This window comes from Giraffa tippelskirchi, chromosome 8 (assembly GCF_054371585.1).
Source record: "Giraffa tippelskirchi isolate mGirTip1 chromosome 8, T2T-mGirTip1v1.2.pri, whole genome shotgun sequence".
Lineage (NCBI taxonomy): Eukaryota > Metazoa > Chordata > Mammalia > Artiodactyla > Giraffidae > Giraffa > Giraffa tippelskirchi.
This window is the reverse complement of record NC_137282.1, coordinates 113,879,404-113,897,139: the sequence shown is the minus strand read 5'-3', so window position 1 is coordinate 113,897,139 and position 17,736 is coordinate 113,879,404. Positions and strand designations below refer to the sequence as shown.

The 17,736-nt window shown below is 46.2% G+C and overlaps 1 protein-coding gene across 3 annotated transcripts in view; it reads right to left on the bottom strand.

Annotated features, from left to right (window-relative positions):
- Window positions 1-17,736, bottom strand: part of SH3PXD2B (SH3 and PX domains 2B) — a 117,295-nt gene that overhangs the window by 42,520 nt on the left and 57,039 nt on the right. For all 3 annotated transcript variants that reach the window (XM_081520705.1, XM_081520706.1, XM_081520707.1), the window contains exon 5: window positions 7,469-7,560. In XM_081520705.1, coding sequence (XP_081376831.1) covers window positions 7,469-7,560 — 92 coding nt within the window. The remainder of the gene's footprint in view (window positions 1-7,468; window positions 7,561-17,736) is intronic.

The following is a 17,736-nucleotide window of genomic DNA, read 5'->3' as shown; positions in this document are numbered from 1 at the left end:
AGCGCCCTGGGGACAGCATCTCCACTCTGTAGAGGAGGGGGCTCCAGGGAGTTAGTGGGCAGGGGTGGGTATGCAACATGAAAACAGGAGCTAGGCCCCCAGGCTGCACGGGGCCTGAGGCCCCCTCATCAGGCGGGGGGAAGCCTCGCCTACCCTGAGCAGTGCCCTGAGCTGAACAACTGGAACAGGAAACTCTTGGTGGTGAGTGGAATACATTGCACATCTGCCTCATGTGACACCCAGGACACTCTTACGGGCTGGAATCCACTTGTCAACCACGTCAGAGTTTACACACACAACTGCATTATGAGCACAATGTTATGAATGAGGGTTTACAACATACTTTTAAGTAAATTATCCCATTAGTAAAGAGCTTTCCAGTGTTACAGAAAGTAAGATGAGATGGTTGGGTTGAGACAGATATTGTGGCAACAGCAATATTAGCTAATACTTACTACTGAATTCCTGATACATGCTGTTACCTTGTGCCAGGATCTTGCTAGGTATTTTGAGTTCACTCACTTAATACTCATAATAACATTTAGAAATAAGTACTCTCTAAACGCCCATTTTACGGATGAGGACAATGAGACACAGAGAGGGTAAGTAACTTGAACAAGGTCACACAGCTCGTAAGCAGCATAGTCGGGATCTGAATCCAAGTCTACCTAAATTTTTAAAGACTGAGATACAGTTCACTTGTCACAAATTTCAGTCTTTTAAAGTATAGAACTCACTGTCTTTTTAGTATATTCACAAAGTTGTGCAACAACTGCCACCATCAAATTCCAGGAAATTTTCATCCAAAAAGACACCCCATACCCCTTAGCAGCTCCTCTCCATTTCCATTCCTTCCAGCCCTTGACAACTATTAACATGCTTGCTGTTTCTAAGGATTTGTCTATTCTGGACTTTCACTACTGTGAATGGAATCATACAACAGGTGGCCTGTGACTGGTTTCTTTCATGTAACATAATGTTTCCAAGGGTCATCCATGTTGTAGGTCACATCAGTGTTTCATTTCATTTTATGGCTGAATAATATCCCATTGTGGGGATGAATCACACTCTATCTGTTCATGGACATTTGGGTGGTTTCCACTTTTTGGCTATTATGAATAATGCTTTTGTGAACTTTATACACAAATTTTCATGTACATACTTTTATTTCTCTTGTTATATACATAGAGACGGCATCACGGATGCAACAGTAACTCTGGGTTTAATTTTTGAGGCATTGTCAGGCCGTCTTCACAGTGGCTACACCATTTTACATTCTCACCAGCAACATAAGGAGGTTTCAGTTCCTCCATGTCCTCAACACCACTTGTTACTGTCTTGTCTTTTTGAGTCCAGCCATGCTACTGGGTATGAAATGGCATCTCACTTTGGTTGGGACTTGCATTTTCTGATGGCTAAGGATGCTGAGCATCTTTTCATATGCTCACTGGCCATTTCTGAAGAAATGTCTATTCAGTGTCTGATTTTAAAGTCTGGGTTTTTAATAATGCTTTTGGTGTAATCTCAAAAGTTGGGGAGCAGGGAGCTAAGCTCTGGAGCCTGCGGCTGCCCTCCTGGATGTCTGGAAGCAGCAGCAGGGCTGGGCCGCTCTGCAGTGATGGCCTCTGGCCAGGAGTTGTCCGGCGAGGCTCAGTGTCACAGCCCTGTGTTGGGGAAGGTAAGGGCGACAGGGGAATCTCCCTGCTCACAGTCTCTGCTGTCCACCGTGGACAGGGTCCTGGTCAGAGCGCTGCACCTGGCCTGACCCACAGAACCCTCCCATCACTCCACTCCGCAGGTGGAGACACAGAGGCCTGCAGAGGCGAGGCCCTTCTCCCAGGACTGGAACCCGGCAGGCCTGGCTGGAGCTCACTCTCTGACCAAACCCCGACCGTCCTGTGGGTGGAGCTGTGCTTAAAGGGCCGGGTTCAGGACATGCCAGCAAAGGCCTCTTGAGTCTGCTTCTAAGCAGAGTGCCCTCTGCCCTCATGGCCCTCCAGGCTGTGATCTGGGCCGTGGTGACACCTGAAATCCCAGCTCCCGCCCTGCCATGTCCCACCGCTACCGTCTCACTGGCCCAGCTGGAGCAGGGAGTGAGGGGCAGGGGGCTCTCAGAGTCAAGCAGCAGCTTGTGTGGGCTCAAATGAGTACCCTATTTCCTCTTGTGACTTGCTTAGGGTGATCCCAAGTTTTCCCAGGTGTAGCAGCAAAAAGCCTTCCTCTAAAAGCACCATTTGGAACCCATGATGTCTTTCCTTAGAAACTGCTGGGCAAATCTCCCAATCTACATTGCAGGCCCTTACTCAGGGCTGAGCATCAGAGACTTGATCAAGGGACTAACGCCACTGAGCGGTTGTCCTCACAATTCATTACTCTCTAAACAACAGCAGCTAGGTGAGGCTGTCTGCTGTGGCCTCAGAGCCACCTTTGGGCTCTCAGCAACTAACTTCCTTCCTTCCTTCTTTCCTCTCTCCCTTCCTCTTCAAAGTCTGGCTTAAGGACAGGAAGGGATCACTAGGTACGTATCTGTCATGTGCCTGACACCATTATTACCCTTTATGAGCAGGATATTGCTTAACCAAGATGTGAGCAAGGTTAGCTATGCCCACTTTACTGATGAGGAAAGAGAAACTCAGAGAAGTCAAGTCACTTGTCCAAGGTCACACAGCAGGGAATGAACGGAGAGATAGGAAACTTCCCTTTCCTTCCAGGAAACCTCTTGGAACCAGATAGGTATACTCAGAAGGATGCTGGTTAGCTTATCTTAGCTGTTACTTTGTGCTTTTGGGGGGTACTCTCTAGGCTGTGTTTTGTATTTTTAGTGGACGTTCTTATTTGTGTGCGTGTTTGAGTATGTCCATGTACATTCACATGTTCACATAGCCTTTCCCATCAGTATAGAAATCTCCCGAGGGCAGGTGCTATTTTTCTCTTGTATTATTCCTGAAGGAAGAAAGGGAAATGATCATTAAACACTACAGGTCGTGGTCTTTTTTGTTTATTTTTTGTTTTTAAATAAATGGAGCAGTAAGATTTCTTCTAGCAGTCAAAAGGTTATAACTGTAGAAAAAACTTCAGATTCTCAGCACATACTGTAAGTTGAAATGAATTCTAATCGATTTAATGAGTAAATATTAAAAGAAACCACAAACCATAAATCAACCACAAAAAATTAAGGGAACTATCTTGTGTCTGAATGTTAACTACCCTTCTTAGACCAAAAGCAAGTGAAGGAAGTCACAACTAAAAAAATTGGGCACCAGATTCGACTTCACAAAAATATAAAACTTGGGCACGTCATAAAATCCAGAAACAAAATATAAATGCACGATAAAAGGGACAAATATTTACAACAAATACAGCAAAGCTAATTCCTTACCATATAAGCAATAACAAAATATTCCTTACTATATACAATAGTAAAACAACAGAAAAACCGAGCAGAGAGATTCTCCCCTTCCAACCAGGAGTCAAGAGCTTCTTACTCTTGAACTTTAATGCCACCAGCGTGCCTCTTTTCTAGCTCAAAAAATGCCCACCAGCCTGTAAGGCTCCCAAAGGCAAGAACTGGGATTGTTTTCCGGGCTTTCAGTGTGGGTGGCACTGTGGGAAACATTTAGGAAATTAACACAGTTGAATGGGCTGACCCTGTCTCTGCTGGGTTTTGCCCAGAGATGTGGGGGATGGGAGAGCCATCTGGAAGACCTTCGAGGAAAGACTCTGGTCCTCCCATAGGAGAACAAGCATCTTCACACGGTACCCACTCCTTCCAGGGACATACAACAACCAAACAGACCAACTAGCTTCTTTCTTAGCATCTCATAAAAGACTGCAGAACCCAAGCGTCTTGGCCCTGGCAGCCAAGGAGATGTGAAAACTCTGTACCTACTATGTGCCAGGCACTGTGCTAAGCCCTTCACACATACAGCCAAACCTCACAATGACTGTGGGTCCCACATCCATGGATTCAACCAACCTTGGATTGAAAATGTTTGGGAAAAAAAATCCAGAAAGTTCCAAACAGCAAAACTTATATTTGCTGTGTGCCTGGGAACTATTTACAGAGCATTTATATTGCATCAGGTATTAAAGTAATCTGGAGATGATTTAATGTATATGAGAGGATGTGTGTAGGTTATATGCAAACACTGCACCATTTTATATAAGGCACTTGAGCATCCGTGGATTTTGGTGTCTGTGGGGGGTCCTGGAACCAATTCCTTTGTCAATAATGACAGTACTATTATTCCCACCTAAGAAGTGAGGAAATGGATTCACCTGAAAAGTATAAGAACAAAACTCTAACTCCAGGAAACTGGAGAAAATCTATCTTTGGAATTTTCTAACATAATACCCAGCGGGAATTAGGATTTCAGCCTCCAAACTCCAGAAAACCAGCTGCTGACCATGTCCTAATTTTCCCATTGTTATTTCTGTTCAGTCTCCCAGTAACCCCATAATGTGGGTGGGGCAGGTGACACGGTCTCGTTTCACAGATGAAGTAAGCGAGGCGGGAGGGCAGGGGAGGGGGTCGCTCTGCCCGGGGGGGAACAGCTGGCTGCCTGGCCAGCAGACTGGAAGCTCCCTGTGGGCACAGACTGCATCTGCCATGTCATCTCCACGTCCCCCGTGCCCAGCCCTTGGGCCTGGTAGTCGGCAGGCCCGTGATACCTATTTCCTGAATGGATGAACAATGCTGGCACTCCCAACTGGGAGCAGCACTGGGTCTAGAACTCCCAGTCCTGTGTTCCTTCTGCCAGCCCGAGCCAGCCAATCAGTGGGGAAGGTCATGCCGTGGCACCAGTGAGTATAACCAAGCCCCCACCCAGCCTCCCTGACACCCCGGGCCCTCTAGAGGGCTGGCTCCCACCCCACGTGCCCCAGCGTCCTTCCTTCCTGCACAGAAGTGGCCGGACTCTTCTCCAGCACAGTAGGCTGCCCCAGGCCTGGCACTCGCCCATCTCTGCAGATAAGCTGGGGTGAGGCCTGCTCAGAGGCTGGGGATGCACGCGCCATCCTCACCAGGCAGGAAGCTGAGGACATGTGAGCATTAACGCTCACAAGGGGCGCCTGGGTGACGGTTCTGGGATCCGACCCAACTGAGGACCTCCAGAAACTGGGGCATTTTTTTTTTTTTTGAGAGAAGGAAGAAAGCTTTTATTGGGTTCTCTAAATGCTCTGTGATCCTCCTCAAAGTTAAGATCTCTGGGATGCTGAGATGAGGTAGAAGAGCATCTGGATGTCACAGAATCCAGTGGCCCAGGGAAGCCACACCCAGGTCAGCTCTGCCCCTCAGGGGCTGCTGTTTCGCCTTTCCTCCTGTGGGTACTGAGTCCGGTTTGTGGAGTGTTGGCCAAGTGCTTCTCTCTGCATCTTGTCATTGGACTCTTGAGCAAAGCTGCAAGGGAAGTGCTATCACTTCCACCCTGTGAGACAGGAGATGGGCGCAGGCACGAGGAGCCGCCTGCCCAGAGCCACTCGGCTTGAAAGTGGCCACGCAATCCTCCCAGTGAGGGCCTATCGAGGGGCATCCTGAACACCTCTGGGATATAGACAGCTATGGCTGGGTACCCAGAGAGGAGAAAATACCATGGGCCACCACTTTTTGAGCTCCTGGCAGGTCCCTGGAATTTCTACTTGTGGTAGCCACTCCATCGTCACTGTAACCATAGAGTGCGTTGCTATTCCCATTTCACAGGGATGGAAATCAAGACCCAAGGCTACACAGCCCATGTGTGGTAGGGGCAAGATTTGAACCTGGATGCACATGATTGCAAACCCAGACTCTTTCTCTTAAGTCTGGTTGTCCCTTTTGTGGAAGGTGTACACAGAGCTTACATGCAGATTCAGGTAGACCTGGGGAAGAGTCACCTTACCTCTCCTGAGCTGTGTGACCTTGGGCAAGTCTCTTTCATTACTGTGAACCTCAACTTCCTCACCTGTAAAATGGCATGACAACTCCTACCTGGCAGTTCTGTGAGACGGTGAAGTAGAAACAGAACACGCTGTGCTCCATATCCTTTGATTCACCTCCCCTAGAAATGAGACTCGAAGCCAGGGTCTACAAGCCTGAACTGACGGTTTAACTCTGACTGCCTGGGAACACTGCAGACAAAGATCCCTTGAGAATGTATCACCATGTCTTGTTATGTCCGTAACAGCTGGGGAATGTTGACCAGGCACAAATGATGAAGACACCAAGAACGGAAATATCAGCCAGGATGGGCTGCAGGCCCAAGGGCAGGCTTATACTTATCCTGCATCTTTCCAAAAAAATCCACAAGTTGGCAAGGCATTCCCTTGTGATGTTCTGATTCAAAAGATTTACTGGGGTCCCTTATGAAATGCCACCCCCCCCCATACTTCTGTAGGCTGTCTCTGAGAAGCTATCTTCACTTATGCTGTGCTTGTCACAGGAAACGATATTTATTACAGAAAGTTAAGTTTATCACCTGTGGATAGTTAAGCCATTAGTCCTGAGTGAGCAGTTCACTTTCAGTGGCCTCCAAACTTGACTCTGCATGTCGCTCTGTGAGTAGGTATAAATGGCTTGATTCTACTTGTTAGAACTCTGCTGCTTTCACCTTACAGGGCTATTGAAAAACTAAGCTTTGTGTCTTCACCAGATTCACTTCCAGAAGGCAATGCGAGTCTTTCGAGCCCCACCTAATACTGAACCCACGTAAGCCTGGGTCACCACTGCTGCTCTGGGTTATGCTCAGAGCTAAGAGGAACATTCAGAACTGTGCCTGGCTGGCACTTCTCAGCTCGTCCTGCCAGGGTCCCAGGGGACCCCCAAGCCTGCCAGCTCTTGCTCCTACGACCCAGGACAGCCCAGCACCTATGGTCTGTGTCCTCCACTCCCTCTACTGTGACTTCTCCATAAGACAGATCCCTTCTTTCTGCAAACACACAGGAGGCCTCTTCCCCAAAAAGGGCTTTTCTAAAAAAGCACCACGTGTACGTCAGTGTTTCCTGCTGGTGCCATCCACTGGTGGCGTGAGAAGGCCGGGGGCAGGTGGTGTTGGAATTCTGTGTGATGTGCACTGGACGGTGTGGGGGATGCGCTGCCCGACATCTGGGAGCGCAGGCTGTCCGCTGCAGGAGACGCGAGATCACACCCTGGTCCCGTCACTCACTAGCGATGGGGCCTCGAAGGGGTCTCCCTCCCTCACACCCCTGATGGTCGTGCACAGGTTCACCTTCGCAGACACGGCACACGGTCCCCACCTCGGGGGCACCGTCTCCCGTTCACAAGCCATGGGGGACTCAGGGTGGTAGGGCATTCAGAGGTGCATGCGGTGGCTTCCTTCACCCATAAAACTCACCTACGCCGCCTGTGATCACTGAGAAGGCCTGGCAGGGGCCCCACTGACAGAATCTAGTTCCGTTTTTACTTAGCTTTCCTGGTCCAGCAGGAAGGAGGGCGGTGAGGATGCGCTCGAGGGAGAGCCACAAACCAACTCACTCTTTGGGGGGATTCAGGTCCTCCGGCCTTGTCTCAAAGAACTGTAGCACCTCATCACACTGGGAGATATATGGGGGCAGCTGGATCAGGGCCTGGGGAAGAAACACTCAGGTGAGCTCAAAGGAAGGGAAGAGGGGTCAGGATGCAGAAAGTCAAGACTCCATCGGGATCGCCCACCCTCCAGAGTTTCAGAGTCAGTAAGTCTGGAGCGGGGCCTGAGAAGGTGCAATTCTAGCAAGTTTCCTGGTGATGCTGCCACTGGTTGGTTTAGGGAACACTCACACACATAATATACACACACACATATATTACAGGCATGCTTCGACAAATAATACGCACATAATTAGACAAAACAATAAATTGTGAACAAGATCCTACTGGATAGCACAGGGAACTATATTCAATATCTTGCAATAAACCATAATGGAACAGGATATGGAAAAGAATGTATATATATGCATAAAGCTAAACCACTTCGCTGTACACCAGAGACTAACACAACATTGTGAATCAACTCTGCTTCAATAAAAATGCTTCTAAGAATTGTGAGCTTCGTGCCCTGTCATTCTCCTGCATCACCACCTCTACGGGATACTCAGTGTCTGCTGGATAGAAGTCTCAGGCTTTACTCAACTAGCTGCCTACCAACTGCTGCCATTTAGGTCATCTCCAACGTGACATGCCCGCATGTCCTAACTCATGGATCTGAAGTGTTCAAATGAAGTGACTATTTTATGATTTTAGGTAGAGGTCAGAGAGGTTGAAATACCCAAGACGTCCCACTGCTCATGTCCATGTTCATCTGCCCGCTTGGCTCATCATTTTAAGGAGCCTCAAATGTCCCAACCAGCTAGATAAGGAGGAGGGGGGTGGCAGGGAGACACAAAGTGGACCCAGGCATTTCTTTTTTTTTTCCCAGGCATTTCTTATGCTGATTTATCTACCAACAGCTATTCAATGATTCAGCAGACATTTACTTTATGCCCAGCACTGTACTGATTTCTGTGTCAAACAGGACAGAATTACAGAGTACATCCCATCATGAAAGGATCTGAAACAAAGACACGGCTCCAAAATGAATAAACAACCTAATTTAGCAAATATTCACTTAAGCCCCCTCTGGCACAGGTTCTGAGGATGCAGATTTGAGTGCAGTCGAGTTGTTTCATGTACACACTTATTATAAACTTCTGTGCAGTGAGAGGGCCAGTGCAGATACTGGAATTTAAACAGCACGGGTGTGCTATGGAGTGAGGCGGGGCCCTGCTCTCTCCGCAGAAGGCCTCATTCCCTGGTGTTTCTCATATGCCTTCTTACCATGCTGAGTGTGGAGTCTGGAGTGAAAAAGATTTGTCTTGTATTTCTGTGAAACAAGGCTCTAAAAGCCATCCCCACCCAAAGTGATTTTCTCACCCTGCCACTGGACAGTGATGGACTATGGAGAGATGGCTGGGGGGTCTCCAATGTGGCACCTTCTATAGCATTTTCAGGCGGTATTTTGCCCCTACATGATTTATTTTTTCTGGTTTTAAAGAAGTTTTAGTTGTGGTAAAATATACATAACATCATTACCATCTCTATCATTTTTACGTGTACCATTCAGCGGCATTGAGTACAGTCACACTGTGATGGGACCATCACCACCACCCATCCACAGATCTCTTCTCATCCTGGGAGACTGCAACCCTGCACCCATCAAATGACAGCTCTCCACTCCCCTCCTGACCTGGCAACCACCATTTCACTTTCTGTGTGTATGAATTTGACTATTGCAGGTACCTCACTCCAGTACTCTTGCCTGGAAAATCCCATGGACAGAGGAGCCTGGTGGGCTGCAGTCCATGGGGTTGCTACGAGTCAGGCACAATTGAGCGACTTCACTTTCACTTTTCACTTTCATGCATTGGAGAAGGAAATGGCAACCCACTCCAGTGTTCTTGCCTGGAGAATCCCAGGGACAGGGGAGGCTGGTGGGCTGCCGTCTATGGGGTCACACAGAGTTGGCCATGACTGAAGTGACTTAGCAGCAGCAGCAGCAGCATTCATATAAGGGCAATCATACAGTACTTGTCTTCTTATGACTGGCTGGTTCACTTAGCATCACGTCCTCAAGGTTCATCCACACTGTATGCAGTGTGTGTCAGAAGGTCTTTCCTTTTCAAGGCTAAATGATATTCCATTGGATGTATGTGACGCATTTTGTTTATTCACCCCTTGAGATTCATGTGGGTTGCTGATCCACCATGACCTCTGAATCAGGCTCTGACTGTAAGTCACCTCCCTTCTCCTGATGTATGACCTGGCCCAAACCTAAAGTGGAGAAGTGGGTGGACATGTTTTAGTAGTGTGTGCCTTCCCTGGTCACTGTCAACTTTCTACAATGGATAAGGATAGAAGGATAAAGGGTGCTGACTTGAAGGGCCTGGTATTTGTGACTCACTGATATTTTTTATTAGCCTTGCAGTATCTTCTGCCCTGCAGCAACTTTCCAGGACCAGTCTTATCAAGGCCAGAGGCAGAGAGCTCAAGAGAGAGAAAATGGATACCACCCCCCTCCCATTTCTGACCCCCTTCTCTTTCTGGTTTGGAACAGTATTTATTCTCCTGCTGTTCTGGGGCTCCCTGTGGGTCACACTTCCCTCTGAAATCCTGCAGTTCTTGCAGTTGGAACCACATAATGAAGGAGCTGATCATATGCTGGACTGTGGTGTGTCTTGGCTGCCTCATGGGCAGAAATCTTGCGGCTCCCCCCAGACTGCAAACACAACACTCCCTTTCTGTGGGCTCAGCACTTGACGGCTCCTAAAATACATCTGTCTGCATCATGTCATATCATCCTGAAAGGGCTGGCCCACTTTAGAGATGGGGAAATGGAGGTTCTGGGGAGGTTAACTAGGACATGGGGGCCAAAGGAGCTGACTCCAGCTCCTCTACCTCGAATCTACAGAGGGTTTCCCCCTGTACCTTCCCCAGATGCCTCGACAGTGCCGAGAGGGCCCTGATATCTGGTCCAAAGTATCTGCTGGATAAATGAGGATGAGCCTGGAGGTGGCCACAGTCTCTGCCTAGAGGGGGCCTGTCTGCTAACATGGGCAGAGACCCCAAAGGGCCAGTGAAGAAGGGACAGCGAGGCCCGCAGAAGACAAGACCAGGTTCTTGTCTGTTTCTGAGCGGTTCCTAAGGAGGTAAAAGCCAAACCAAACCCCCGAAGCATAAAATAAAGCCAAGTTACTCATAAAGGGTGGCTCTGAATGCTTTGATTCTTCCAAAAACATGACCCAGGGCACAGCAATAGTTCTGCTTCTGAAATACCCCAGAATCATCTCGTGTTTGGTCAGTAATGACAGAGAACCACAGTTCCAGGAAAACTCTGGTTCTGCTCCCCGTGGAATGGACACATGTGGCTACTTGACGTAGGGGCACAAGGAGAGGTGAGGAGAGCAAGTCCTGCTTGTCTGTGTAATGTCAGACAGGTCCTGGCTCTGGTCTGGCCACATTCTAGCACCTCTGAGCTTCAGTCTGCTCATCTGTAAAATGGAAATAAGTAACACCCTACCTGGCGGGCTGTGCTACAGAACAAGTGAGCAAGTGTTTATCATGTACTAGCTGCTTGATAAACATGTGGTTAACCCTCTGGGCCTCTGGACTGTACCAAGAACAACAGTGTGCTGCTTCCAGGGGTGACTTTAGAGTCAGCAAGGTGATTCAGTTCAGTAACAATGCCTCAGCTAGAGAGAGAGAGTTTATGTCTTCAACAAAATTTTAAGCGCACAGCACAGTACTGTTGGCTGCTGTACAGCAGATTTCTAGAGCTGATTCATCTTGCTTGACTGAAACCTTATGCCTATTGGTTACTAACTCCTCATTTTTCCCTCCCCACCAGCCCCTGGAAACCACTGTTTCACCTCTTCTCTTTTTAGGTCACGCCCTGCAGCATTCAGGATCTTAGCTCCCCGACCAGGGATGGAAACTGTGCTCCCTGCATTGGGAGCACAGGAGTCTTAGCCACTGGACGGCCAGGGAAGTCCCAACCATTTCACTCTTGGATTCTACAAATCTGACTGTTTTAGATGTCTCAAGAACGTAGAACCATACAGTATTTGGTCTTTCTGTGACTGGCTTATTTCACTTAGGATAGCGTCCTTAAGGTGTATCCCTGTTGCTGTGTGTTGCTGAATTTCTTCTTTCTATAGGCTGAATAGTATTCCATTGGATGTGCAGGCCACATGTAGGTTGTTTCTACATCTTGGCTATTGTCAACAGTGCTGCAATGAACATGGGTGTGTTGATATCGCTTTCAGATCCCAATTTCAATTCCTTTGACAAATACCCAGAAATAGGGTTGCCTGACTACACGATAGCGCTATTTTTAATTTCTTGAGGACCCTCCACACTGTTTTCCATAGCGGCCGCACTCTGCACTCCAGCACGGCGTGCAGGGGCTCCAGGTCCTCTGTGTCCTCACCAGCATGCTGTCTTCTTGCTGTTCTCATTTTTGATGCCAGCCATCCTGAGAGATGTGAGGTGATATTATATTGTGGTTTTGATTTGCATTTCCCTGATGATTAGTGACACTGAGCAACTTTTCATATACCTGTCGGTCACTTGTGTATCTTCTCCGGAGAAATTCAAGCCGTTAGCCTATTTAAAAATTGGGCTATCAGCTCTTTTTGTTTATTGAGATGTATGAGTTCTTTACATACTTGGGGGATTAACCCCTTTATCAGATATGTGATTTGCAAATATTTGCTCCCATCTGGTAGCCTGCCTTTTTACTCTATAGTTTCGTATACTTTGTTGTACACAAGTATTTTAGTTCGATGCATTCCCACTTCTTTATCTTTGTTTCTGCTGCCTGCGCGTTTGGTGTCATATCCATGAGATCATTGCCAAGAGTCCTGAAATAAAGCCACGCAAGTGGTTAACTGATCCTCAGCAAAGGTGCCAAGGGACCTTTGATACATACAGGGACAAATGATACTGGGAAAACTGCTACCCATATGCAAAAAAAATGAAACTGTGCCCTTATCTTATACCATGCACAAAAATCAACTCAAAATGGACTAAAGACTTAAACATAAGACTGAAACTATAAAATTCCTAGAAGAAAGTATTTCCCCAACTTGCTTCCCACAAGCATGACCAGGCTTTGCAGACCTTCCTCCGGTAGTAGGTAACAGCAGCTGGATAGATTTAAAAATATTCCTCGTTGCTATTGCATCGCTGATTTAATTTTTACTTTTGGGGTAAGTGAAGTCGGTTTTATGATTGTCATATAAAATTTCCTCTAAAATATATATTCTTTTAAAAGTTAAAAAAGTGAATTAATTAAAGAAAAATATTAATAGTAATACAGGTGGTTGAATATGGTAAGAATCTTCAGGTGAGGTCTCAAGGGACTGGAGTCTGATAAACACTGTTGTTACACTGCCTATGTTGCTGTTGTTAGTTGCTCAGTCATTTTCGGCTTTTTGTGACCCCATGGACTGTAGCCCGCCAGGCTCCTCTATCCATAGGATTCTCCAGGCAAGAATACTGGAGTGGGTAGCCATTTCCTTCTTCAGAGGATCTTCCCAACCCAGCGATGGAACCTGGGTCTCCTGCATTGGAGGCAGATTCTTTACCATCTGAGCCACCAGGGAAGTCCCCACACTGCCTCCAGCACAGTAGAGGCAGTGGGGGAGGGATGGATTGGGAGTTTGGGATTAGCAGATACAAACTACTATATATAGGATGGTTAAACAACAAAGTCCTACTGGATAGCACAGGGAACTATATTTAATACCCTGCAATAAACCATAATGGAAAACTATGAAAAAGAATACATATGTGCATAACTGAGTCATCTTGCTGTACAGCAGATATTAACACAACACTGTAAATCAATTATACTTGAATAAAATAAAAACTCAAGTACTACGGCATGAGCACATACACTCACAAACTCATAGGAATGCATGTGTGTGTGTTAATGTAACCTATACTCTAATAATGGTGAGTTAATATCTGAAGGGCCTTCAGTGAACACTTTGGCAAGTAATAGACTCTAATCACAAATTCTCACTTCAGAAAAGGCGACTTTGGGGCTTCAGGTATATCCCCCTCTGACCAACACCACAGCCTCTACCCACTAGCATAACAGTGGTCAGAAATAATTTTCTTCACTGGTAAAAGGAGGGGTGTCCCTTGCATGAACAGAACGTGGTGAGCCCTGCATTAAACACTCTTCCGCATGGTGCCCTGGCTCTTGGATTCTGAATCCTCTGCGTTCGGCCTCGTCCTGAAGATTTTACTGTCACACCATGGTTAGGATTAGCTGATCCTGCCACTACGATATCACTGCATCTGTCTTGAGAAAACTTGCATGCAAAGTGGTGTCAGACAAGACAGCTGGTATTTCACCGAGTTTACAGAACAACTTGAGGAGCTGTTTAGGGAACTGCTAGATAACAAATGCTTGTGTGGGGGGCAGGATTTGGCTGAGTCTTGCTTTCATTGTGTCTTTTGATGAACAGAAGTTCTTGAACTTCATGTAGTCTGATAAATCAATCTTTTTATGCTTGGAACTTGTTGTGTCTTTAGAAGTCCCTCAATACCTTGAGATGATGAGGAATTTTCCTATTTTTATTTTCTAAAACCTTTTATAATTGCCTCTTACATTTAAGTCTTTAATGTACTTGGAAATGATTATATGTGTACTGTGAGGCAGGAGTTAGTTACCCTTTTTGGTTTTTACCAACACGGACATCCATTTACTGAGGAACCCTACCTCTCCTCAATGATCTACAAAGCTGCTCTTGTTAGTATCAAAGTGTCCAAATACACATGGATCTGTTGTTGGGTTCTCTATTCTGTTCCAGGGGTTAGTCCATCCTTGTGCTGACAGCATATTATGTTAATCACAGAAACTTTGTAATAGGACTGGAGCAGCAAGTTACTTCCTAGCTGATAGTTAGTTTCAGAGCCATCTATAGCCCTCTTCTATCTCCATCTATTGGAAACTGCCCAATTTCTACCAAAATAATGCTAAAACAGAGACACATCAAATTGGCTTAAGTCAGCTCACAGCAATGTCAGTAACAGAGCGCAAATGTTACATAAAGATCTATGCAGTCTCTAAAAGACTTCACAGGCCTTGTGATAAAAGGCATAAGGTTTCATCTCCTTCCAGGAGGGCAGTTTCCTTGAAGCCAAGTTCAGGGAATCTGGCCAACCAAACCCCCCGAATATCTGCTCGGCTTCTCATGCTGCATTAACAGCTGGGGCGGTAACTTCCACGTGGCTCGTATAACATAAGCAGTCTCTCCCCTATGGTTAATCTAGGTCAATTCACGATCTCCGGACTTCTCCAAACAGAGCAGATGCAGGCAGCTGCCGCTGTCTCTTACTCCTCCAGGATTTTATACTTCCTCTTCCAAATCAAGTGTCCAGGGGTTCAGGGAACCCCGGGTGTGAGAGGAAGGCATGACTCTGGAGAGAAGTTGGGTGGGCTGGGGAAGAAGCAGGAGAATGCATATGGGCTGAGAGACAACACTTTCTGGGAAGGTACCAGGTGGAGCTTGCCAGCTGGCTAAGATGATCCCAGAGTACAGGGCCTGGACAGAGGAATTTCAGGCTCTAGAGATTTGGAAAAGGACAAAGAGAGGAAGATCTGAATTTTCCTCTGAGATCTGGGAGGCAGAAGTGGTTTCTTTGTGCCTGAGAGACTGGCCCTGCCCCTCATCCCCATCCTTTTTAAAGGCATCCTTAGGAGAGGGAACAGTCTATTTCTATGAAACATGTGCTTGACTATTTTGGCCTCTTGAATTTGTACCTTCTTGTTGTTGTTGTTCAGTTGCTCAGTCGTGTCCAACTCTTTGTGACCCCATGGACTGCAGCACGCCAGGCTTCCCTGTCCCTCACCATCTCCATGAGTTTGCTCAAACTCATGTCCATTGAGTCGGTGATGCCATCCAACCATCTCATCCTCTGTCGTCCCCTTCTCCTCTTGCCCTCAATCTTCCCCAGCATCAAGATCCTTTCCAATGAGTCAGCTCTTCACATCACGTGGCCAAAGTACTTTCTTAGAGAGGTGATAAGTGGTATGTGAGTGCTGAGTCCTAAAAGGCTGGGGTTTAACTCTCAAAGCCTCCAACACTGTTACTGCAAGTAACTTTACTGGGTCTCCATTTTCTCATCAACACAAAGGGAAAAAGAAAACCTCCTCCTCAAAGTTACTGGAGGGACAAAACGAGGTCAGGTCTGATAAAGAGCAGATGCTCAATCAGAAGTGATTTTCTGCCCTTTCATGACATCTCCTGCCAAGAGAGGGGGCATCTGTCCCCACACTGCTAAGTTGCTTCAGTCGTGCCCGACTCTGTGCGACCCCATAGACGGTAGCCCACGAGGCTCCCCTGTCCCCGGGATTCTCCAGGCAAGAATACCGGAGTGGGTTGCCATTTCCTTCTCCAATGCATGAAAGTGAAAAGTGAAAGTGAAGTCGCTCAGTCACGTCCAACTCTTCGCGACCCCATGGACTGCAGCCTACCAGGCTTCTCTGTCCATGGGATTTTCCAGGCAAGAGTACTGGAGTGGGGTGCCATTGCCTTCTCCGTCCCCACACTGTCCCCCTTCAAATTATTCAACAGATTTACTGAAGTAAAATTTATGCACCATAAAATTCACCCATTATAAGTGTACAATTCAATGATTCAAATTCAAATTATAGAGTTGGGCAATCATCACCACATTCTCGTTTTAGAACTTTTCCATCACCTCAAAAATTCCCCCAACCTCATCTGCAGTCAATCTCCATTTTCACCGCCCCAAAGCCTAGGAAACCACTGACTTGCTTTCTCTAAATTTGCCTTTTCTGCACATTTCATGTAAATGGAATCATACAATGTGTAGCCTTTTGCATTTGGCTTCTTTCGCATAGCCTGTTTTTTGAGAGTCATTCATTTTGCAGCAATGATCAGCATTGCACTGTCGAATAATATTCTATTGAATGCCTGTTGAACATTTTCTTTATCTATTCACCAGATGATAGACATAGAGATTGCTTCCATTTTGGGGCTATTATGAATTAATGCTATGATGAACAACTGCATCCAAGTCTCTGTGTGGACACAAGTGTTCACTTCTTGTGAGTATATACCTGAGATTAGTTGGGTGGTAAATTTTACTTTGGAAGAAACTGCCAAAACTGTTTTCCAAAGTGGATTCCTTCATATGTCCCCAGCCATCTGGCGGTTGAAACCGCATGCTTCCAATGCAGGGGTGTGGGTTTGATCCCTGGTTGGGAAACTAAGATCCCACATGCCATGTGATGTGGCCAAAAACCCCTCACACCTAACAGAATGAGGAGCTCATTGCTCCACATCCTCACCGACTTTTGGTCTTGTGTGCCTTATTGATTATAGGCATTTGGGGCGCTGTGTTGGCATCTTATTATGATTTTATTTCATGTTGCCCTAATGACTCATGATGTTGAACAACTTTTCATGTGCTTAATAAGCATTGTATGTCTTCATGGATGAAGTTTCTACTCAATCTTTTGTCTGTTGTTAAACTGGCTGTCTTTTTTTTTAAAAAAACAACTATTTACTTATTTATATATGTATTTAATTTTTTTGACCATGCTGCATGGCATGTGGAATCTTAGTTCCCTGACCAGGGATTGAACCTGTGTCCCCTGCAGTGGAAGGTTGGAGTCCCAATCACTGGACCGCCAAGGAAGCCTTAAGCTGGTTGTCTTTTTATTTTGAAGTTGTAAGAGCTCTTTATACAGTCGTAACACAAGTCTCTTCTCAGATTTATGATTTACAAATATTTTCTCCTAATCTGTGGCAAGTCTTTTCCTTTCCTTCATGGCATCTTTTGAAGCACAGAAATGTATACGGTTAATGAAGTCCAGTGTATCAATTCTTTTCTTTTGGTGCTGTATCTATGAACTCTTTGCCTAAACCAAGGTCATGAAGATTCTCTTCTATATTTTCTTCTAGAAGTTTTATAGTTGTAGCTTTTATATCTAGGTCTATGATCCATTTTGACTTGAGCCTGAGCTTTTGACTTGATTTTTCAAGCATGTGTGTGAGGTCAGGGTCCAATTTAATTAAAAAAATTTTTTTTTGCATATGAATATCCCATGATCCCATCATTTGTTAAAAAGACTACACTACCCTTGCCCATTGAATTTCTTGGTATTTGTGTTGAAAATCAACTGAGTATAAATCTGAAGAGTTTACTTACAGACTCAATTCTCTTCCACTGGCCCATGTGCCTCTCCT